Here is a 25,570-nt window from a genome sequence, read left to right on the forward strand (position 1 = left end):
TTTAACAACAAACCTGATCTCAAATATCATATCGCATGACATCTGTTATGTTTAACAACTGTGAAAGTAAATAGCACATAACTGGCACAATAGTGGTATAAACATATCTATTGGTTCAATATGCATCATCGTTTTCAAATATGCGAAAACAGCGTTTCCAAATTCACTGTGGATGGAATTCAATTCAATTCATGTTTATTTGTACAGCGCTTTTTTACAATACACATCATGTCAAAGCAGCTTTACAGAAAGTGCCATATTACAATTTAGAGATTATGTTATCAGGTAACTGTCTAAGTTATATATTATCATGTACATGCCAATGCTAAAAAATGATTAATGTAAACAATGTAGTCATTTAATGCATATACAATGAGCTCATTGAAGTAATGAATTCTTGTTTGTTAACAAATGATTATGACATTTATAGTATTGGTGCATGCTGATTCAGAGTTTGCGTCATCTGAAGTCTTCGCGGGGGTTGGCACCGTCTCTTCATAGGTGTTGGTCATCTGAAGTCTTCGTAAGAGGCTGGATCCAAACTGGAGCTGGCATACTCTCTAGTTACCTCAGGATGGGCATCCCAAGATAAAACAGAGAAGCAAATAGAAAATAATTAGCGTAGCTGCTGTTCATAACATTAATCAAGGATAATCATGTGCATTTGATCTGTAAGGTCAGGTGATGCATTATATGAATGAATGAATTATGAATGAACATTATCAGGAAGGCTGGAAAAACGCTGGAAGGCCAAAACGGAGAGAAAAAGAAGCGTTTTCAAATGAAAACATATTAGTGTGGATTAGGCCTAAGTTCCTGGAGGGCCAGCCCTGCAGAGTTTAGCTCCAACACTAATTTAACACACCTTTTCATCAAGTTCTTCACTAGAAACTTCCAAGCAGGGGTCTCATTTATAAAACTGTAAAAAGTGTACGTGCGTCCAAAAGCCAGAAATGGCAGAACCTGTGCAGATTGTGCGCACATGCGTCTCCACCCCGAAATAACCATATGTGGAGCATACAAAGCTTAGTTTTACTATGCATATCCTCATCTGCATATCATTTGCATATGCATATTCATCCACGTGATAACATGTTTAATTGTACAAGACATCTGGAAAACATGAGATATGGATGTGCTGTCATATTACATTGCTAAAAATCATTTAGTAGCCTATCCTTGCCTTGTTTTTGAATAATAAATCAAATACATTTCAGAGAAAGTTTTTCTCAATCTTTTCCACTGGCCAAATAGTATTTTTAATGGAGGCCTTATTGTGCATTATTGATCATTATTTGCACAAAAATATTTCCTCAGACCATGAGTTCTGCTATTATCATGCGCTAAGCAATCCTCGCTGTGGTTAAAACATTAAAACACAGCATGCCACAGGAAAAGTGTTCAAAAGCATCGCATCCACTACAAATATTTCTATTTATTATAATATAAAAAAAAAATTTACTTCTCGAAAATGATTTGATGTAATTTAAGTGCTTAACTCCATTAATGAGAATGGCATATTTAATCTAAATGTGTATATCAGATGTAAAACATAGTTTAAATCAATATTTTATTTATTCAAACTGTTATTGTGAACATGCACTGTATTTATGATTAGGACTCATAATGAAGATTTAAAGTGGTTTTCCTTCCTCTGCCGTCAGTTCAGCTCACTCACCATCGGTGTCGCCAAACTGCTCCGTCTCCAGAATGTTCGTACGCATGGGTCAGAGTTTGCGTGCAGGTGCGCACATTTTTCCCGTCAAGTTTGTTTTTATAAATCACAACTTCTGCGTCGGAAGTGGCGTACGCCTCTTTTAGGGCTTGCTTTGTGCGTACGCAACGGTTATAAATGAGGCCCCAGGTGAGTTGGAGCTAAACTCTGCAGGGCTGTGGGCCTCTAGGAACCGAGTTTGAGACCACTGTATTAAAACATATGCACCAGTCACAGAGGTTTAGCTTCCATCTTCCTTATGATCTCCGCTTTGCAAAGACACCGTTTATGTCCCGATGTCACTCGGCGGGCCAGCTGTAGCAGGAGGAGCGGGTGGTGTTGTGAAATCAGAGTCGCTGCAGGTAAGACAGAGGGCCTTTGTGCCCCCCACCTTCCCCCTGCAGTCTGGGTAACACTCATTCACTAGAGAGCCATGGGACAATCAGCTTCTCTTTGCTTCAGAGGGCTGGGCAACACTCTCACACCGAACCCATGAACAGTCGGCTTATTTGAATTCAAGCTGCTGTGTTTTTTCTTTTCTTTTCTGGGTGGAGAGTTTGGTTGCATCTGTTATAGCAGCATTAGAGGGGAGATTATGTTACAACTCTCCCCTCATCTAACAATCAACTCTAAATAGCCAGGCCTTCTCATTTTCCTCATTTCAGGACAAACCAGCTACTTTCTTACAGCAAATGTTGTCCTGCAGTTTTTAAACAATCACCAAAGGTGTTGATCGTTCAGTGTTTCACCATTTCTCCTTTTGTTTCTGGAAGACTCCTGTTGTCTGTCGTTCCTGGGTGGCATATAGAGGCTAATGTTTCGCCTTTGTCTGGGGTCAGACCCATTATCCCCTCATCTCTGTCTGAGTTGTGTGTGTCTGCGCTGACATTCGCCATCCCCTCCCCCTGTTTTCGCACATAGCTTTGTTTCAGAAGACCCCACACTTTGTCCAAGCCCCTCCGCTGCTCCTCCTCCTCCTCACACTATATCACTCTTTTCATTGCTCCTGCTGTGAGTCTCACCGCCTTCAACAAGTCACTTGTGCAAAGGTGTAATTATCATGACAATGGAATGCGGCCTCTGGAGACTTCGTGATAGCTTTTCATAACATGTCGTGCTTCTCTGTTTTTGTTGTTATTTGCTTGACTTCTTGGAAATGGAATTGACTTTGTGGCCTCAGAAATTCCGAAAGAAGAAAGTATAAGATTAATGTACAATACTGTGGGGTCAGCAAGAAATTAGTACTTTTACTCAGCAAGGATGCACCAAATTAAATAATCAGAAGTCACACTAAAGAATTTTTTGTAGTTTTTTTTAAAAGCTGTTCTTTTGAACCTTATATTTATCCTATATTTTTTCTATAATCCTGAAAAAAATTATCACAGTTTCCACAAAAATATTTGTGTATATGGTCAAATAAATGCAGCATAAGAGACTTTTAAAAAAAAGTCAAAAACATAAAAAAATTATTATCGACCCCAAATTTTTTAACTTCTGCATTATAATAAAACCTCATGTGAGAAATATGTAAATTACAAGTAATGCAAACTTGACTAAACTTGACTTAAATGTAGGGTATACAATTTTTTATAAACACTTTTTGTTATTCTGTTTGAAACTCTCTTAATTCTCAATCAATAATAGAAGTGATCTTCTCTGGTGGTCCAGTCCCAGGACCAAAAAAATGTTCGTCCAATCATTGCATTCGGTCCGATTGCAATAATAGGATGTCCTACCTGCCTGTCAACGTATGTATTCCCATACCACCGCACACCCTGCATGCTCGCGCAGACATCACACATCATCAGTGCATTCCAAAAGGCTATATGCAGAGTTGTAGACAGTCACAATATGAGATATTTTTTTATATTTCTGAGCATGAACGCACCACTATTGTCACACCTTTGAATTCTGCTACGCCAGTAGGCTATAAAGTCAGCTTCTCGTCATTCCTTCACATAACAGTCAAAAACAAGAAAACCATCCACTTATGATGCTTTAAGTCTGTGATACATGAGAGAGAGCACTGATGGGTATCTGTGCCAGTGGCATTATTATCAACTGCTAGGCTCTGCAGTGTTTGAGAGGCACTTATATGCAGTTCTTAGTCAGCTGGACAACCCCAGGGACAAGCAAAGTGGAGCAGTTGTTGAGGAAATTATCCTTTTTCCTGGCTCTAAGGCAAGGGAATACTGGGTTACAGTGTGAGAAACCTGTGTGGTTGTGTGTGACTGGCTCTTTGGCATCTCCCAGTGGGAACACCACACCCCTGCTCTCTATATGGCTTTATGCAGGTAACTGCATTAGTAAATAGTCCTTAGTTTTATTATTTTAAGTATGTTTTTATATTTATCATTATGGTCTGATGCATTAATATGGTAAGGTGATATAGCTAAATGGATTGTAATAAACACACTGTGGGGAACCAACCACCCTGTGTTATTTACAGTAACTCTTCCGGCATGCATGTTTCAGTCTATACACCAAGCAACAATGGAAACAAACACAGGAAAACACAATTCCTTTGCTGCTATAGTCACTAGACTGATTCTGAGCGCCATGACCATTTCTCAGTCTAAACAGTCTGAAGGAAGCCATCTTGTACAACATAAACCCCAACATCAACAATAATGAATAATCACAGTTCTTTCTGACTAAACTTTTGAACAGTATAGTGGATGATTTAGCAGCTTAAAATGAAGTAAAGTTTTGAGAAACGCATATATTGTCTAACCACATAAAAATGTGTCTGGCGCTTTCTCATGATGTTTGAATAAGACGTCTGCCCTTTTTAGTGTAATCCTATACACTGCACTGACCCGGATATCTCCCTCATTGATGTGAAAAGCACGAACACAAAACAGGATGTCCGAGGGAGGCAGTTCCTGCATGGATGTAGTCACCCTGGTGCAGGGTCACTGGAATCAGCGGGAGTTCTTTAACTTCGGCATTCGCCTAAGGAACCTCTAATACTTGCTACGTTTGATGTTTAGTTTTTACAAGGCATTTGGAAGATTGATTGTTCCTTGTGGCAGTGATTTAAAAAAAGCAAATGGAGGTCAACAATGACCTGATAGTTATGAGGTGACAGATGACATGGCACAGAGTTACATGATATGACCAAGACATTTTCTAACTTATGGCACAAAACGTGTCTTTTCCATCCCTTCAAACATTCAACACACCGTGTAAAGCCGTAATAACAGACATCATCAAGTGCACCTGCAGTGGAGCGCGTGTGTGTGTGTGTGTTCCCGTCTCGCTGTACACCCTACAATTACTCTAGTCTAGCGCTTGGGTTTAAACTCTCACTCTACTGTGAACATCACCATGTTCAGACACATGTTTGAATAACAGCCCCGCACAGTTGTGAAGAATGTTGAGTAGCACTGGACTGGTGTCTGTGTTGTTGAGCTGTGTTTATCTTGACCTTAATGTTGTGATAAAATCACAATAGAATTAGCATATTGATTTCTTTTTTCCCCAGATATACCACCATTATTAAACGTTTTGCATGTTACATAAACATTGACTGCCACGGTCATATTTTATTTCTAAAATAATTAACCTCCAGCCATATACTTTGAAATGGTTTAAATCCTGTCTACCTTCCCATAAGAACACAACTTAAAATGTGTTCAGTCAAAACCTAATTTTGATGCAGCACTCAGTACCACATTGATTTTTCTCTAATGTCTAATGGCATTCTTAACTGCCTTTACATCAGCTCACACCATAAAGTTTTAACAGGAAGCAGTGAAACGTGTCTTTGATCCAGTTTACTGCAGGAGGGTACATGTGCACTCATAATGAAAGAGTAATGAAGGAGTCGTGTTTCAGTCTGAAAAAGAAAAAATCACTGTCAAAGGCAAGTGAACAAAATATGGCTCTGAACTTTATTTTTGCACTTTGTAAATGTTCTAACCTTGCTCTAGATTACACTAAAGATTTTTATAATACACTCTTAAAAATAAAGGATTTGAAAACTGGATATTCTTGGGTAATTGAAGTATATATTAAAGGAACACTCCACCGTTTTTTTAAATAGGGCTTATTCACTTTCTTTCCTACATTTAGATAGGTGGGCAAATGCATTTTTGTCTCAGTGCATGCATTGTTTTAGTTTGACAGGGTCGGCTCTAGCTTAGCTTAGCATAATGAATGGAATCCTTTGTTGCCAGCTTGCATGTCCTGAGTAAAAGTGATATAAATAATAAATAAAAAAAACACATAATTACTTCTTGTGGCCTGCGTATTCACAACAAGTACAAATAGTGATGCAGATTAACACTAGGCGATTTCCTAGGCAGATATTGACTTATATATTAAGGACTATATTAGGGGGAAGCACAGGCGAAGCACTGCTACTTGGGCGTGATATCTCTGCGCCCAAGTAGCAGTGCTTCGCCTGTGCTTCCCCCTAATATAGTCCCAAGTCAGTATCTGCCTAGGAAATCGCCTAGTATTAATCTGCATCACTATTTGTACTTGTTGTGAATACGCAGGCCACAAGAAGTAATTAGGTGTTTTTTTTTTTTTTTTTATATCACTTTTACTCAGGACATGCTAGCTGGCAACAAAGGATTCCATTCATTATGCTAAGCTAAGCTAGAGCCGACCCTGTCAAACTAAAACAATGCATGCACTGAGACAAAAATGCATTTGCCCACCTATCTAAATGTAGGAAAGAAGGTGAATAAGCCCTATTTAAAAAAAACGGTGAAGTGTTCCTTTAAATATACACAATATTATCTTGAATTCTTTGTATTTAAGCTTTGAATCAAATTGACCTTGGAGAAACTGGATATATACAAAGAACATGACCAGTCCTGATGTGGTTGTGGTCAGAACAGATGCTTTGACTCATTTTAAAACACAGATGTATAAAGACACAAGGTCTTATTCATTGAACATGGGGACTGGAAAGGGGTCTTAAATGCGTTGTATGGCAATCTTCCAAAGAGTGTGCTGTCATGCACGTCTACCTTTAACATGATTTATGGTGGGAAGAGGGAATGTATTCTTTACATACACTGAGGAAACACAATATCCTGTTCCACTGCCAGACCTTCGCCCTATGGTCATACATACATTTCAGCCATCTTTTGATCTGTCTGTCATATGCCAGACCTTTAGGTTTGATTTCAGTCATCTAACCTACTCTTGTCTACCCTACAAGAGCCAAAGCTTGAGTTTAAACTGCACAGGATTTCGGATGGCAAATTATTTTTTTGAATTTTAATTTTGAATTTGAATAACTGTCTGCCAACAGAATATTGTTTTTAGTTTATTTTAGTCACACAGTATTCATGATTTTTACTCTCACCACATTACTGATGATAGTGTGATCTAGGGGAGACTGGGGATAGTTGTCACATGAGAAAGTTGTCTCAAGAGCTACATCTCATATAACTATTCCAGTTACACAAAAGTGTGTTTTCTCTGGCAGAGGTTTCAAACAACTAGTTCAATATGTTTGATAAAGCTTGGTAACAAATTGTACAATGCTTACTGGGGTAAGTTGTCACATTTTAAATGTCATAATAAATGTATTATTGATTTAGAAAGTACAATATTTTTTGGACAATGGGTTGACATTCTATATATATATATATATATATATATATATATATATATATATATATATATTATATTTCATGAATTGTTTTAGTTTTTATGTTTGTTTTTTTACACAATTTTTTTAAAGTCCCCATGAAATCAAATTTTAAAAAAATTCTGCTTTTAGTATGAATATGATAGCCTTACTGTTATATAAGTGTGTGCTCCAAAACAATGACAAAATGTGCATTTAGAAGATTTAAGCAATCAAAACTTGCATTCTCTCACTTCCACCAATATGGATCAATGATTTTGATGACATCACTCTGCACTTCAGCTTCTCATCAGATTTTCTGTCCAATCAAATGCTCTAGAATCTGAAGCGTCCTGCCCCCTACACTATAGTTGATGCTGAAGCTTCGGCTAAAATCGGTCACTTGTTTACACAATTACTATTTTCTACATGGTGAATGGCACATAGTCCACTTTATAAGGGATATGGAATGATTCAGACCGTGTAAATATGCTTTCCATTGAGGCAAATCAAGTATGGTTTCACGTTAGTGTCACGCGAACCACCGCAATGCGCACACAGTCTGCTCCGCTCCAGAGACACGATAGCGCAGACCACAAAACATATCGGACTTGGATTTGACTTCTGCACAGAATGCTGTATTTTAAAGCGATATGGATGAGATTAGGAGGGAAAACGGTTAGAGATTATAGGCAGCTTTACCAAGTTCAACAGCTCAGGCCGAGCTGTGATATAAACTAAATGCTATTGGCTATTTTAAAAAAGGAGAGGAGCTGTTCGATATGTCCCGCCCTGTCTTCCTGTTTCAGAGGAAATAATGCTGTGCGTTTCAAGGCACATAGTTGGCCTTTAATGGTTCCATTGTGACCACTTAGCCTACTCCATATAGCCTAATATTTTTTTTGCCAATAATTGTGGAAAAGGTTTCAAAACTTTTGTGTAACCAAAAATGTAAGGTTTGCGCTCATAGTAACAGACTTGAAATATTTGCTGGAATAAAAAGTTAGCTGCACTGCACCATGTAAGGTAGAAGAAAGCAGAGATTGTCTTGACGTTGTCCCAAGCGATGTCTTGACGTGTTTTTTTTTTTGTTTTTGTTTTTTTTGTTTGCTGCAGAACTGAAGCAAAATTGTCTTAGTGCTCAAAGAATATAGAAAAAGTAATAAAGATGATTTTGATCATCACACTTTCTTGCTGTTGACGTTTATTGACAAAAACGTAACGTTACAATCTCTAAACAAAAACCTCACTAACCACCCATTTCCTTTGCACTGTTTGTTTACTACCTGTAGATTATTTTCAGTGGAAGTCCAGTCGCGACCACGCCCGTATAATTAAAGGAGCGTTTTCATTGGTGCGTCGCCGCGCGCCTCCCCTGCGTCGGTTGCCGTGGGAGCCCGTGGACACCGAAGTACACACGCGGAGTCGCGAGACATACGGGGAGGAGGCGTCCTGAGTCCTGAGTCCTGACACATTCAAACGGTGGGTTTACAGTTGTTGGATTAAACCGAATGGAGATGTCTCATTCTCAGAAATACATGTAGATTGAGATTCGTGTGAAGGCAGAAATGTCTGTACAGCACCGCTCGGTCCAACTGTCAGCCGCGTCGCTCGCTGTTGTTCTCAGCCGGGACGAGGACATCAAATACAGCGCGAGCAGCTCTAACGGACAGGACGTGTTTGCGGATTTTAAGTCGCAAAATTCGCGAAGCTTCTGGAATAAAAGACTCGTGAAAGCGGTGGCGGAAGTTTCATTCCAGGGATGGCTTGAGAACTACGTGCTGCTTGTCCAGGGCAATGCCAATAACTTGGAGGTGTTGAGGGAAGCGTGGATGCGCAGGGCGCTCAGGTCGCCCAAAGGATACACTATCCAAGCTGTAGGTAAGTTAGGTGGTGATCAACATTTGGATATCAGCAGGGGTGTTATTATATGATGTGGAATCGCTGGGTCACACACTCATTCATTCATTCATTCATTCATTCATTCATTCATTCATGAATAATCCGTATGATCGTCCCAAAGCTTTGTCTACATTGTTCACTGTGCAGATGTAACGTTAACTAAACTTGATCAGAACGATGATGGCACTAACGTTACAGAAGTTAATGAGTCCCACGAGAGCAAAATCTGAGGAAGGTTTAACGTTAACATTTGTTTCTTCAGCTCTTTGTTTATGAGTGACATGGTGAAATTGGAAAAGAACACCTTTGGTTAAAGCAGACATGCAGTCTTGACACTTTTTTTTTTGGCCAATAATGCAATCCTGAAAGTTATAGCCTATGGTCAATGACTCTTGTGTCCAGATCTAATAAGTTATAAAAATTACTTGAATACGCATCTTCTGTGATGAACATGTTTTGATTTGTGAATTAAATGTCATTTAGACATTTTTGTGGTGTAAGTTTCTGGAAAAAATATAGTTTTTCTTAAAAGGCTGAAATTTGTACATTAATTAAAATATATATATTATTAAGTTTTATTATTATTTATAAAAAAGAAATAGTGAAGCTATGTTTTAAAATATAATAATTACAATTTATTTTAATTAAACGGAGATGTTGGACCCCTTTCATGTCAAGATCATTATGGTTTTTTCTAAGAACATTACATATTTTGTGTCAAATGGAGTAACCCTAACACTTATGCATGAATTAATCAAAACATGTTTAATCTTGAACCACATGTTTGAAAACTTTTTTTGAAGGTAGTGATTTAGTTATGTTCACTGTTCAGTCAAATGCACAGAAAGTATACTATGATGGTTACACTTTTTTTGACATTTTTAGAGCCAATGGCTTTGTAGAAAATGCTATAAATGTTTGCATTGCAAACACATTTACATCATGAATTTCTAAGAACTTGTCATGTGTGGTTTAAGCTAGATTTTAAGTGATTTCTCCTTTTTATCGTCTCAAAGATCCTTACTGACATTGACAGATTTCATTAAAAAATCAATAACATATCAAATATAACCTTCATTTTTGATTGTGGACATTTCCCAGCAGATCTCTATAGGGATCCTCATGCTCTATAGGAGACCCACATACCACTGTCCTCATGAATGCCTCTTCCTTCAACATCTCTCTAAAGGTCCCCAGATTGTTTTTCACCAGCTATAATAGAAAACCACATAATTTCCGTTTGCAGTAGAAGGTAGCCTCTTAACCTAACCTGACCAACAATTCCCCATGAGACCTCAACATGCTTTAGGCGTAACTGTGTGCGTGCAACATAAGTGCATTATTTCCAGATGACAGGAAATATGATTTCTGGGGAGCTGTGAGTCTTCTCTGACTCAATTTTCACTGCTCCGTTTGAGTAGTTAACTTCCTAGAAAAAGGGTCATCGTGATTTGGTGTGGGTGCAAAATTCATGCCCAGTGTTGTGTTGGTTGTTATTGTGATTTGATAGGGGATGAAATTGTTTTCGTTGGTCACATGTTGAGGTGGCAGACCTTTTGTGACTGTGGATTTCTGTTGCCTCAGGTGTCGCTGCTTCTGACTGGGAGGCATCTGGTTTGCCCACTACAAACATGAAGCAGATTGTAAGAACCTCCATTTGCTCCTGCCGTCACAGGCAATGAAGTTGCATGTTAACACACTGAGTATTATAGTGTGTAACCGGGGCATTTTTGAGCTAGGACCACACAATAATGTGATTGGGAGTAGAGGGAGCTAAAACCCACAGCTATTTTCACTAGTTTAATTTTCTCTATAAATTGGAAGCACACTCTCATACGCATGCAAATTGTTGAGACCTCAGGTCAGGTTGTCCATTGTGGTGAAATAAGCCCAGCAACAGTGTCTTTGTAATTTATTGCCCATTCACCAGAGCCCATAGTGCTGAGTAATGTCCTTTCCAGTGGTTGTCCACCAGCCAGGTTTATAGCTTGACCACTGGAGCCGATGTCCCTTGTTTCATTCTCAGGACAATACCATGGAGTCTTTTTATTGTTGTCTGGAGACAGCGCCAGGACATTGTGTTGACAATGAAATGTCAGCTTGTAGATAAGATTTAGGTGTGGTTTGATGAAAATATTGAAATGCTATAACTGTAAAATAACATCTCCAAGAGCTTTTTTTAAACAAAACATCACTTTAAAGGCCCTGATATACTCTCACAGTGAAGTTAGAAAAACCTTTGTTGCGTTATACTGTTAGTGAACATCCAGATGCCTCCGACTATGCTGGGAACAGTGTTTAGATGAATATGTTATGTGTTGCACGCTTTTCACTCAATAACAAAATAAGCACATAACAAAGACAGCGGTGAGAAAACCGCTGTTAAGAAAGCATCTGATCATAGCGATGTGGATATGTTAAATTTAGCTCTGCAATTCAGCACTCCTGTCAAATCACATCACATTAATTTATAGCTTTACGGCATTAAACATGAAAAAACTGAAAAAAATTGCCTCAGAGCACACCTACCTATTACGTAATCACCACAGACCTATGGTAGTTCAAAGGTGTGTATACCAGCCGGAGCGACCTATCCAAGAAAGTCCGCTTTGGCAAGCTGTTTTGGTCTCAGAAACAAACTCCAAATGAACTTTGCTTTGGCCTAATTTTGTTTGAAATGACATCACACCAATTTGTTCTTCAATTTCACATCAAGTAAATCGGCCTTAAATATCACACACATTGAGTACTTTGAATTCTTTGAGTATTTTTCTAGGCCTGTGTTTGGTCAGCAGGAAAGGGTTAGTGGCTGTGATTACCCTTCAGCAGATGGGATGATGAATGAGCCTGCCTCGCTCTCTGTCCTCTTGATTATCAGTATACATTAAGTGAAAAGACGGATTGTTCACTGGGGCCTGCACTGCTTTTTTTGGCCTCTTGCTCGTAATACTCATTGACCTTTTCAGCTCACATTTTGAGCCTGCTGTCTTTCGTATGTTCCCTGAATCCCAATTGATATTGATTTTAGACCACTATTTTTGTGATCGTTTGTCATTTACTCAACTTCATGTCGTTCCAAACCTAGGCCTACATCATGCTCTTAGTATTTAAGTGGAGCACAATCCAGATCCAAAAATGCCATGTTGTCATAGTCTTAGCCAAAACGATAACGTAACTCGCATTTTGAATTCTGGATGCTAACATGGGTTAGACGCAAATATGGTTAATTTGTTTTGTCACACAAAGCTATGACTTTAAATGGCTTGGAATTTAGTGAAGTCATATGGACTACTTTCATTATAGTTTTTATTTTATTTTATTTATCAGCCCCTCGTTACTATGAACTGATGTTATATGACGACAAGTGGGCGTAAAGATGGCATGTTCCATAGAAATAATAACATTTGGGAACGGCAAATGGGTGAGAAAATATTGACACAATTGTCTTTTTTGGTGAATTACCCCTTTAGGCGTCGAAGAAGCATAAAGCAAGTTAATTGGCAGGTTTCTAAATATGAAAAGCTGAACGGTTAGTAATGCAGTGCAGAAACTGGACTTCACTGGATGTGCTCAGACACTTCTGTCTTCGGCCTGTGCCCTTGAACTACAGAGAATTTTCTATGCATCATTTATAAGTAAAGCTGTATAAAATTGGAGGCATAGAAATAATGTGCATTGAACTACAGAGATTTAGGATGATGACAAGCATTTGGAGAAACAAGAAATTCAAGAATGCCTCACCCTTTTCCGCCTGTCTGTTGAAATCTGAGGTGCTTACAATGGCTGAAGTCTGAAGTCTCTGCATTATTGAGGAGCTTTGGATCATGCCGTCATTACTCAGCGCAGCGGGGTATAACATCTATGCTAAGTTATAATGAGGTGTTCAGTAGGGTTGAGCATGTGATGTGTTCAATAACTTAATTTTGTTTGATGATACACATTTATATCTTTAAACCTAACTGTGATACGTGTTCTATACATGTCCTCTGGAGTGCCTCTACCAAAGCAAACTGATTTGTTGGAGGTTTATGCAATCCAGACCACATCTCTCAGATCTCAGCTCATTAGCCGTGACATGGCGTCGTGCTGGACTCTTTTATCCAGAGGTCAACACCCTGCAGTTCTCATGCATTGAAAGTTGCCCTCTTGGTTAACAAGACACCAGAGGTCATCGCTCCCCAGTGCTTTCCTCAAAGATGTCATTGCTGACCACAACACTTCCAGGTGTGCACCGTAAACAGAGGAGGCACAGTTCAGCCAACATGTGTTTGTAAAACAGCAAAAGCTTTCTTATTCCCATGAAAGCATATCTTTCTTTCACTTGAGGAAAAACCTATAAAAGCCAGAAAGAAACTATTGTAAGACTCTTAAATTATAGGAATGAAATCAAAAGTGGCATTCAGTATCACCAGAAGCAAAGACTCCAGAGACTTTTTTTTTTAGTAAATAGAATAATTAATCTGTGTTGTTACTAGTTACACAGTAAGCAAAAAACTGTTATCATTTTAGACCTTTGAAATGAAATTGCATGTGGTAGGCTATCATCAGAAGCTGATTTATTCATATTTATTTACTTTTTTAAACCCGTGATATATAGATCCGTAGAAAACTCATTTAGGACTAGCCTATATCTAATTAAAGTTTCATCACAGGCAGAGATTCATTGCAGTATAAACATGTCAAGTATGTTTATTTATGTAAAAGCTTTTTCTTTTTCTTTTCTTGTTTAAGTAAATTAACTAATCCATGTGCGGTCAGAATAAAAGAGAGTCATATGCATGCCCAGTTTTGGGAGATAAAGGTAGAGCTGGATCTGGTTTCTAAGAAAGCAACCAAAGGAATGTTTTCCAAGATAACCAAACACCCTTCCACGAGCAGCCATGTGTGTTTCTTCCATACTTCTCCTTTTTTCACCCATTGAAATCTTGTGTCATTTATCCATCAGGGTAGTAAAAACAAAACAGCCCTGACAGAACACTCTTTTCCTTCACAGAGCTCTTCTCTGTCCCTCTGTCTGCTGACACGAATTTAACATTAGAAAAATGCTTCTCTTCCCGTGACTTCAATTATATCCACATCCAAAAATCCATGCTGTCCATATAAATGCTGTCCAAACACAACACATAAGACTTTTCATTTTCAGATTGGGAACTCTCTGTTTTCTTTGAACACATGTGAGTGTGTGTGTCTGTTGGCATGTATATGTGCTTGTCTGTGTTTTTATTTCTGTGTGCATGAGTGATCCGGAGATATTTCATCGTGTCTCCTTGAATAGCTGAAATAGATTTCCCGTATCCGTCCTGATTTGAAGGCATCTCCCTATATATTTCAGAATCTGACCTCTGTAGCATCCTTTTTCCATTTAGTCAATCCTTGATGAAATATAAGCTGTATGACATATTTAAGTAGTTCACAGCCAGCTGGAGATCTAGGCCATTACAAACAAATGAAAGGATTATCCTGCTCCCCTACTGTTAAGCATTGCAGCTAATGTGTTTGCAATTAGGGGACAGTACTTCCCTCATGTTTCCATTCCTCTCCTTCCAAAAATGATGTAAATGGTGTACTGTTGAGTAGACCTGAGCTGACTAACCCATTTCAATGCTCCTACTTAACTGAAGTCAAGATATTGTAACAAAGCTTTTGGCATGAAAGTTGTCTGCAGCTTAGATTAAGCTTCACTAAGTGACGGGCCTTCAAATCTAAGGTTATAACAAGCCTAAAATCTGATGTAGCTCAGCCTTGGTCAGAGGAAATGATTCTCATCTGGTGGAAATTACCAGCATGGAACTTGATTAGTTGTGTAAGAATGTTGTAAACTGTGGCTCTTTTAACTTCTAGTAGCAAAACGAGTACGAAACACATTAACATCTCTTCAAGCAAACCATGAATCTGTCTCCTGGACATTCCTTGAGGGATGAGGAAAAGGTTTGGCTATAATAGACAGACTATCAGGATGATTTTTTGGCAGTAGTTTTAGCTTTTAATTTTACTTGATATACTTTATAATGTACACTACCGTATGAGATTGGTAAAACAAATTAATGTTTTTGAAAAATAAATCTTTTATGCTTGCCTAAGCATTTATTTGATCAGGGATACACTAAAACAGAAATATTGTGAAATATTATTACAATTTAAAAGAATTAATTTTCTAACTTTTATTAATTGTCATTCTAACATGTTGATCAAGAAACATTTCTTATTACTATGTTGAAAACTTGTTCTGTTTAATGTTTTTTTTTTTATTTGTTTTTTTTTTTTAGGATTCTCTGAAGAATAGAAATTATTTGAATTTAAGAACATAATTTAGGCCTATATGAAATTGAACATTATACATATCTTTACTGTCACTTTTGATCAATTTAATGAATCCTTGCTGAATTAAAGTATTTGATTTCTTAAAAAAAAAAAAAAAAACTTACTGACCCCAAACTTTTGAATGGTAGTGTAGACATTGTTATTCCAAACACATGACCTTTCATGATATAGCCTATGGTATTTGTTACTCCTGCTCTATAGACCAAAGGCCTAAGAACATTTACTTTTCCTGTGGCAGGTAACATGGCCTATTTGCATGAGCTTCACAAGGGTCCCTATAGTTTTGCCTTGAAACCTGAGATATGTTGCCAAATGATTATGACCTCCTTTCGTGAGACCTGATACAATATGCTACAAAATATTACTCTCTTGATACAGGAAAGCGAGCTGTTGGGGCTTTTTGTGCCTCTTTGCAACGTCAAAATATTGGTTTAGTCACTCGCTTTCGCTGCATTTCAAGTTTGTTTGTCAATCATTGTAACGGCATGATGATGAAGTAACAAGTCGCATACTATTGGTTCAAAATGACAACAATAAACGTGGAGATATTTCATCAGCAGTGTTATCAGCGTGAAACAGTTTCTTCTGTTAATCAATACACAAGTCCACAGAGTATCATGAAGCATGTCAACATTGTAAAATGGCCCTTTTAATCAGTCTAACGAACCAGATCCTCTCTGTGGGAGGATCAGTAGAAGAGCTGCATTTTTCCCTTGTAACATTTGACATGGTTAACATTTAACACAGGTGTTTCATTTCAAAACTACACCAGACACATGCTTTTAACACGCCTCTCGCAGAATGTTTGTTAGTGGTTAAAAGGGATAAATGTTTAGGGCCTCTTTGGATTTATTGGGCTTTTTACTTGTGTCATGGCAGGAAAAACATTGTAAAGCCTTCATAGAAGAAGGTGTGACCAGGAACCCCATTCAGCCACTAATGACAGCACAAAAATATTTTAATTTGTCCACCAACAACATGCAAAGCTGAGAAAACAAAGACTGAAATGAATGTGTGCATGCATGAGACACAAATACTGTAGATAGTGAACTGAAGGATTGAAGCTAGCCCAAAAACAACATAAGATTCTGCTTCCTTACTTTTTCGTGTTCATTTAGTGTGTGGCAGCATTAGGGCCAGTGACTGCCGTGGTCTGAAGTCATGAAGAATTACTGGGATTAATGTTTAAGCTCCAGCAGAAGTAGTCAAGGGGAACTGAACCATCTCCATAGAAGGTTTATGTGACAGATGTAGATCTATGTTTTTTAGACCTTGTTTTTGCATGTCTTTGACCGCTGCATGAAAATGTATCATGCATGCATATTGTTTCGGCTTTAAAGAGTTGAAGTACTGAAGTGATGTTATGATAGAGGGCATCATGTTTTGTTGCAGTGAATTTTATAAAAATCTAAGTGGTCGGGGCTTGGTCTTTTAAAGGGATAGGTCACCCAAAAATGAAAATTCTGTCATCATTTAGATTTACTCACTCTCAAGTTGTTCCAAACCTACATGTATAAATTTCTTTCTTCTGCTGAATACAAAATATATTTAGAAAAATGTCGGTAACCAAACAGTTGATGAACCCTATTTGACTTTCGTATTACTTTTTTTTTTTCATATTATGAAAGTCAATGGTGTCCATCAACTGTTCTCCAAAATATCTTCTTTTGCATTTAGCAGAAGGAAATTTGTTTTGGAAATTTTGGAAGAAAATTGTGTTTTTAGGAAAGAAGAAGAAAGGAAGTTTTGACTGCTCGCTGTGTTGCTATTATTCTCGTGCACTGACTCATTCACGCTGAACAGCCAATCAGAGTTCTCTCTCTCACTGACGGCCCGATGCCGATTCTGCATGCTGAATTGGCCCAAAAAACCCTGACAGCGTCCGACTAGAGCCAACGGTGCCACACTCAAAAACGGCCCGACGGCTTTGTGTGTTCCGGGCTTTAAATGCAGGACTTTCTTTAGTGTTGAGATGGCTTAGTAAAATGCATAATTGTATTGTAAACGTTTTTATTTTTATTGTGCCTGTCAAAATTGTGCCACAAAATTTTGTAATGATTAGTTGTCATATAAATAATTGTGATTTGTGATTTAATTCCGTTTTGTTCTGGTCACTTATAGTATAAGCCTAATGTTATTTTTTTCACTTGAAATTGTATATAAATATAATAATAATAATACAATTAAAAATTATAATAGAATATACACATATGATTTACTTAGGCTAAATATTATGAGAATTTATATAATATAGTACTCCTCTGCTTCTCCCTACCACATCGAATAAAAAAGAGACAGTATTTGATGGCATTTCTTTAAGCACTTGCATTTCCTTAATTTGGATGAGAAAATATGATTGTAATTTAAACTGCAAATTATTGCAGTTTTCTCAAATAATTGCAATTAGATCGAAACAACCATGATCAGACGATTAATCAATAATCGCGACAGGCCAACGTGTGACACCTAGAAAAGCATGTGATTTCAGCCACCCATGAAGCACAGAATTCCTCAGAGGCAGAAAGTTTTCTATAGGGGGTTAAACAACATGTCTGGCACTATCAAGTTACCTTTAATTCACTTTCTCTTTCCCACCTTCTTTTGAAGGATCACAGTCCACTGTGTGTTTTTGTTGTTCCAGACACTCAAGGTGGTCCAGAGTGTGTAATGGTTACAGCTATGATAAGGAATGAACCTTACCAAATTCAAATCTTGTATTTATTAGTACAAGCTCATTCATCACTGAAGAGCACCTTATATGTGGTGTATATTTGTGCGCTTGAATCAACAGAGCACTTGCAGGTTAATTACCTCTGTGGATTCAGTTTGATGCCCACAGCTGACCAGGGTTGGGTTTTTTTAACAGAAACTCCAACAATAATTAAGCTGTTTTGGTTAACCTATCTGCACCTTGACAAAGGTGTCTTACTCTAAGCATTTCTATGTACAAATTGTCACTGACATTTGTCTGCACACAACATAACAAACAGAACTTGAAACTTCTGCGGTTCTCTTAAAATAGCCACTGAAAGATCCTTTATGAACTCAATCCTGAAAAAATGGACAGATTTGACTATTAACATTTAAAGCTGATAATCAAAACCATTTATGTGTGTAGTGATATGATATATATTATATATAGATTTACCCACTATATTAAATAACAATTTAATATTCTTACATAGATATTTAAGTATTTTGCGGGTCTCGTACACATCGTTGTAAATCACATGACTGTAATATAAAAATATTGAATACATTTTTTTTTTTATTCTTTTGTTTTGTTTTCCAGATTTTATTTCTGATTTATGATCGTAGTTATTTACTATTAGGGTTTATTATTGTGTAGTCAAGTGATAAAGTGGTCAAGTGACCTTGTTTGTCATTTCAGTATCATGAAAGTTGCCTGCTATTACTTATGAGTGGCAAGTGCTGTAGGGTAATGTGATAAAGACAAAATAAGTATTTGAGAAGCCAGGACATGCACAAGACATTCACATGTGATTTTTAAATCTTGTTTACTCAAATTAATTTATCCTCAACTGGTTGGTTTTTATATTCATTTGTGATTTGTAATTTAAGAGACTTGTCCCACTCCCTTTCTACTTCTTCCTTGCCTCTATTTGCAGTGTGACGGCTGCCATGGTATCTGGTGAGGTATTCCTGTGACAAAAAAAGTTGTCAGAGCAGCTTCATGAGACAATGAGCCCAGCATATTTCCCTGGAGAGAGGAATTAATGGTACATGTGTCCTTAGCAAAAACCACATTCATGTCAGCTCAATTGGAGCTGGAACTCTCAATTGTTGTGCAAAACGTTTCCCACTTTCTCTCTGAAAAGACTATTTGAAGCACACTTTCACATAAAAATATTTTATTGTTAAATAGACAGTTTCTGCAGTTAAAGCATAAACAATTATATACATTCCAAGGACAACCTAAGGATGTGCTGGTCCCACCTTTACACCACCTTCCTGAAAATAAAGGAAGACAAGGATGGATTTATCAAGTGCACGTGTCAGGTTTTCCTCTCATAACAGACTACATGTGGTCAGAGACCTTATGAGATGTTTCCTGTTTAAGACCTTAGACGGGATGTTTTTCCCATGGAAAACGGTGTCAAAAGTGGAAAGCGACGAGCAAAGGCATGTTTCAGCTTACTCTGAGCACTCTGCTGACTCTCTGAGTGCTCTTACGACAAAGAAGAATGGATTAGTTGCTAAGCAGACAGAGTCAGACATTCAGTGGGAACTAGCAGATGAATGAAGCTAAAACCGCAGGTCAGGAATAGGAGTTGCTCTTAGTAAAACATTACTTTCATTTACTTTTGCTAATATAAAACCTAGTTATATAGTACAAATTATATTTTATATTTTAAATATAAAATGTATTGAGTGTATTCTCACCTTTACATTCTTACACACATTATTACAGTATATTATTACAAAATGTATCTGAATCTAACCAATAATGTTTCCAGGTTTGTGTGAGTTTGGTCAGTTTAAGAGTGAATCTTACCTGGTCTTATTATTCGGGGTCAATTAATCAACAACTTAATGGAAAGTCAGTGCTGGCAAGTGTTCAACAATTAATCTAGCCATCCCTAGTTAATAATCAAGACTTTGGCTTTCACAGTGATCACAGATAACTGAAGAAATCACTTGCTTTTGTAGTTCGAACAGAAATGTTTCGAAATGCAATGGATGTAGAAAATGCATTATTACTTGGGCTTGACATTAATACTCCCACTTGTGGAAATATTGTGGGACAAACAACCTATGCTTTAGGACAAGTAAACGATCCAAGTCCGAACTTGAGTATAGAGTAGTATTGCATCCTTTATATTTACGAAGAGTCTTTAGTTTTATCAGATTTATAAAAGACAAATGCAGCTGGAAAACAGTCGAGCTCCTGGAGGCGTGCTGTGCAGCGTTGCCGACGACTTCCGTAACCCGAACGAAGCATGTTGATGGGTGTGCTCTTGCTCTTGATCTGGTTGATGTGTGCACTTCTGGAAGAAGTGCCAATATTCAGGAATTCTGCCCTTTATGATGTCATACTCGGAAAAAAAACTTTCTGAAACTTATACGAACCCTGAAGGAGTGCGTTTGGCACAGAAATACTCCATCATACGTCCAACTCGTTTTTTTTTTACTTTGGCCATGTTTAGCATGAGAATCCAACTCTTTAACAGTGTAAATAAGTCAGAATGCATGAAATAGGATTAGACATCCCCTTTAAGCTGTTAAGTGAAATCATTCAATTACGCTCCTGATTGAACTTTAGTCCTCCTTGGATTTTAGGGTTTGTTGTTTTCCATCACTTAGATGGCTTTAAGGGACAATTTTTTTTACATGTCTTCATAAGCGGACTTCAGACTGACTCATGTGCCTTAAATTAACAGTTTCTATCAGAGTCTCTTTATTTTATATCCACTAAAGAATATTTTATTATATAAATATGAAACTAAATATATTTTTAAATGATAGTTACTCAAACTAACCATGTTCTATATATATATATTTTTTTTCTATAGGTGATCTCTCCCCTGTGCAGATGTCACCAATCTCCCAGTCTCAGTTTATTCCACTGTCTGAAATATTGTGCTCTGTCATATCAGACATGAATTCCACCCATGTGATTGTAAACCAGGAAGCATTGATCAATCACATGATGAAAGCACACCCAGGTAACACACTATTCACTTACCTGTACACTACCTTGTTACATTTTTATTTTAATCCATTTTCATTATGAAATGGCTGTATTTACACCAACAAATATTTGTTTCAGGAATGACCATTCCCACTCAAGACATCCTGTACAATGCTTTGGGAACACTTATTAAGGAGAGGAAGATCTATCACACTGGAGAGGGCTACTTTGTAGTCACCCCTCAAACATACTTCATCACCAACAACATGGTGAAAGAGAGGAATTGGTGGAGTGCTGGCGACAGTGACCTGCCATCACCACCTCCCATCACGTACCTGGTGAGCAACGAGAGCTGCATGGACACCTCTAATGAGGTGCCTGTCATGGCCCACTGTAAGTCCTGCAGCTGCTTCACCCCTCCGTCCATTGTACCTCCATCTGTCCCAGAACATCAATCCATCAGCATCAGTGAGTGCACTGGGAAAAGCCTCAAGTGGCCCAAAGAACACAAACCCTCCATTCAGCATCAGTCCACATCTACTGCAGCAGACTACCAGGCCAGTGAGATTAGCAAATCCACCAACACAAGCCGCAAGGACAAGGAGAAAGCTGGCCGCAAATTCGGGCTTAACCTCTTCCGACGAAATACAGGGAAAAAGGACAACAAACTAAAGAAAGAGTATGCCACATTCTCTGGGCAATTCCCTCCGGAGGAATGGCCTGTCAGGGATGAGGATGACTTAAACAACCTCCCCAGGGATCTAGAACATGCCATCATCAAACGGATCAACCCAGAGCTTACTGTGGACAATTTAGTAAAGCACACGGTTCTTATGAAGAAGCTTGAGGAGAAAGCTGAGAGAGGTACAGAGAAAGCTGTGGACAAGGGCATTTCCACCGAAACTCTTCTAGCTAAGCAGAGGCATCATACCTCAAAGGCCATGGGGAAGAAACTGGCTCCTAGAACTACTCGTAGTAAGAGAAGAGGACCTTCATCCAAAGAGAAACAAAGGGCAAAAAATAAGACTTTCCAATGTGCTGAAGATTTAGAGGAAGATGATCAGGTTATGCCTCACCTCAGAGCAGAATTAGCTTTAGATGAACCTGACAATAATGTAGAGAGTACCATTCTGAATCCAAAATGTGTCTACAAGAAACGGATAGACAACCCATTTTTGGGATTGCCAGGAAAAGATGTGGAAACAAACATCAATCATAAAGAACAAAGGAGGAGAGAAGCCAAGATTCCAACCACCGGATGGCGGGAAAGACCAGGTCACAGGTCAAAATCCTGGGATCCCCATCGAGCCAAAGCAATAGCTGACAGCGTAGAGAGATCTCACACACTCAAGGATGCACCTTGTGAACAGGTCATTGAAAGAGCACAGACTGTGGACTCCACTCTGGATGTTCAACCAATGCAAGAGCTTTGTGGAGATTACAGCTCAGCCTACCCTGAGAGCAGCACATTGAGGATAGAGGACAAAATTAAGCTAAGAGAGAATAAAGTCCGAAGCAGAGAGTTTAAAAACGACAGACTAAAAGAAATTAAACATCAGGATGGACACTTGAGAAATGTTCCTGACCAATATAACATTGTAGATAATCCTTCACATTGTGATACAACAGAAGTACCCCTCTCGTGGCCTAAACCTACAATTCAACGTAGACTTTCTCTACATCTACTTAACAGTAAAGAAGAGTCTCATCACCGTCCTGATCTGCTGTCCTCACACCAGCAAGTTGGCAATATAACTAGCCATCAGCTGCCAGATGGTCACACCTTGGAGAGAAACACAAGCCAGACTGAGAGTGAGGTGTATACAGATGATGAACATCGCATCTATCAGAAGGCAGTTGAGGATGAGGATGGTTGTAGCTCCGTCTGCCTAAATGAGCAATGCATAATTGACTGTGAGCTATCACAAACCAGTATGGCTCGTTACCATGAGTCTGTCTGTGCAGATGGTGGCTGGGATGGCCATTTCATTGAGGAGCATGCTCATCACAAACCCACCAGAACCACACACAGGCCACATGAATACAGGTGGCAGTCCTCTGATCACCAGATTCTTCAGAAAGGTGCTAGCTCCAGACAAGAGGTCCAGTGTTTGAGAAAAAGACTACATGAATCCAGTTTGGCAGATGATGAACATACTGAAGCCCTGGAAAGCAGCATTTTTGACTACTGTCAGACAAGCGAAGTGGAGTCTGATTCTGAGACCATACATAAATCTGCAGATGAAGCTGATGTAGGCAAATCTAACAACTGGATCCGTCACCAAGAATTGAAGGACTGCCATCAGAACACAAGAGAGACATCTAAGGATACTGTGAACATCAGTGCAAACCCGAATGACCCTACGGGGCCCTGTGCAGGAGAAACTGCAGAGAGTCAGAGTTACACAGCAGATAGTGGGATTGACTCTCCAAGGTTAGTCTAAGGTCATTAAAGGGCTAGTTGGTTCACCCAAAACTGAAAATTCTGTCATCATTTACTCACCCTCAAGTTGTTCCAAACCTGTATGAATTTCTTTCTTCTGATGAACACAAAAGAAGATATTTTAAAGAATATGAGTAACCAAACAATTGACGGTAGCCAACATGAGGGTGAGTAAATGATGACAGAATTGTAATTTTTGCGTGAACTATCCCTTTAAGGGTTCATGGTTGCCTGTATTTAAACACTTTCAATTTACTTACATTCTGAGGTACATATCAGAAAGTTTTACAGATGTTTTTATTCCAGAATAAATATTTTCCTTTTCACTGATTATTTGCAGGACACATATGAGTGTACCCTCCAGTAACTCAGCAATTCTTAATGGATTGAAGCATCGTGGCTTCCTGCAGAACCTTGAAAAGCTCCACTCCAATGGCATTCACCCTCAGAGTTCACTGCTCAAGCTTACACCTGTCATGAATGTTTAAACAGATTAAAATGTCGCTCAGTATCTGGGTATAGTTATATCATGTAAAAAATGTATATAATCCTACAAATGTAAATACCCCCCTTCCCACACACACAAAAACTAGGAAAAGAATGTAGGTTGTGCTTTTTATATATTTAATTCATTACAGTTTTACATTTTGACTGATTTTTTTTTTTGTTAACATAGTTTTGTACATTGGTCTTTTGTTGTTTAGAGAGAAAGCCTGAACATCTCAAGTCAGTCCTCTGTTATCGATGTACAAATGGGTATTTCACGGAAATAAAAGTGTTGAAAAATGGCGTCTTGTTAGATACACTTCTGGCCTGAAATAAACAACAGTCAAATGGGTCAAAACTAGATACTTTTTTTTTTTTTTTTAGGGGAACAGACATAGCCTTGTGAAAATATATGAATAAATCTGTCAGCAATACAAATAAGCGTATGTGTACCAAAGCCATATGTTCATGTAATGACATGAAGATATCATTCCCCAATTATTTCATTTAATGTCATTTCTAAATCAAACAATGTTTGTTAAGAATACATTTTAATCTTACAACTCTAAAGCTTACATTTACATCTATAAATCTCCAAGTTACTCACATTAGCTTGAAAGTTTTCATCTGTACTCTACAAATAAACAGCTTGACCTGCAGTACAGTTGAATGGCGATGAATACTTTGAATTCATCAAAATGTCACTTGTGGTCTTGTCAGTTGACTTGCTACAACAAAGCTTACCTTTACAATGCCATTGATGGTCATGAAAAATTCATGATTGACCTGCAGCTTATCCAACATTCATACTGACAAATGCAAGTAGAGGTAGCCATAGCTTAGTGTTGTTTGATGTATGATACAGACACAAAGTATTGGGATGTGTATCCGACTATTTCAGATTAATTTCTAGCCAAACACAGTTTAATTCCAGCACCTTTAACCAGGAGGCTGAGGTGAGAGGCTTTACAGGTTCAGGCAGGAGCTGAACAGATGGGTTTCTGAATGACAGGTATTGAATGATGGCTGACTGTGTCGTGTTTCATTCAGCCTCACTGGCAGAGAACAAAGGGCCAAAGCCTTCCTGCATGTGTTCATAAAAGACAGCACAGGCATACTGTAGGCTACAAACCACTGTTATTTAAGAGGTCATTGACATTGAATCTATTATTTAACCGGTTTGACTTGTATTCTTTGCACTCAAAAGAGTTTTAAATTCTTTAAAATGTTGACAAAGAATAACAAATAAGCTAGTTTTAAAGCAAGTGTTTTTCTTTTTAATAAAATACCTATACAATGTGCAGTGCAACCTTTTCCATCAGAAATTGTCAACAAGCAATGGTCCTCGTTTTATTAACTTTTTTTTTTTTTTTAATTAAGGGAAAGGGCGCACCCTAGTGGTCTCTAATCACAATAGGATCACAGTTTGGCCACTTTATATCCTCTCATCCTTTTATT

General features: G+C 38.1%; 1 protein-coding gene across 1 annotated transcript; it reads left to right on the forward strand.

Annotated features, from left to right (window-relative positions):
- The first annotated feature begins 8,675 nt into the window (after nt 1-8,675).
- stox1 (storkhead box 1) lies at nt 8,676-24,414 on the forward strand. Its single transcript, XM_084390555.1, has 4 exons — nt 8,676-9,188; nt 21,065-21,217; nt 21,322-23,617; nt 23,967-24,414. The coding sequence occupies exons 1-4, from the start codon at nt 8,876-8,878 to the stop codon at nt 24,112-24,114; spliced, it is 2,910 nt and encodes a 969-aa protein (XP_084246681.1). The 5' UTR covers nt 8,676-8,875; the 3' UTR covers nt 24,115-24,414.
- The last annotated feature ends 1,156 nt before the right edge of the window (nt 24,415-25,570 follow it).

The sequence above is a fragment of the Rutilus rutilus genome, assembly GCF_951802725.1.
Source record: "Rutilus rutilus genome assembly, chromosome: 20".
Lineage (NCBI taxonomy): Eukaryota > Metazoa > Chordata > Actinopteri > Cypriniformes > Leuciscidae > Rutilus > Rutilus rutilus.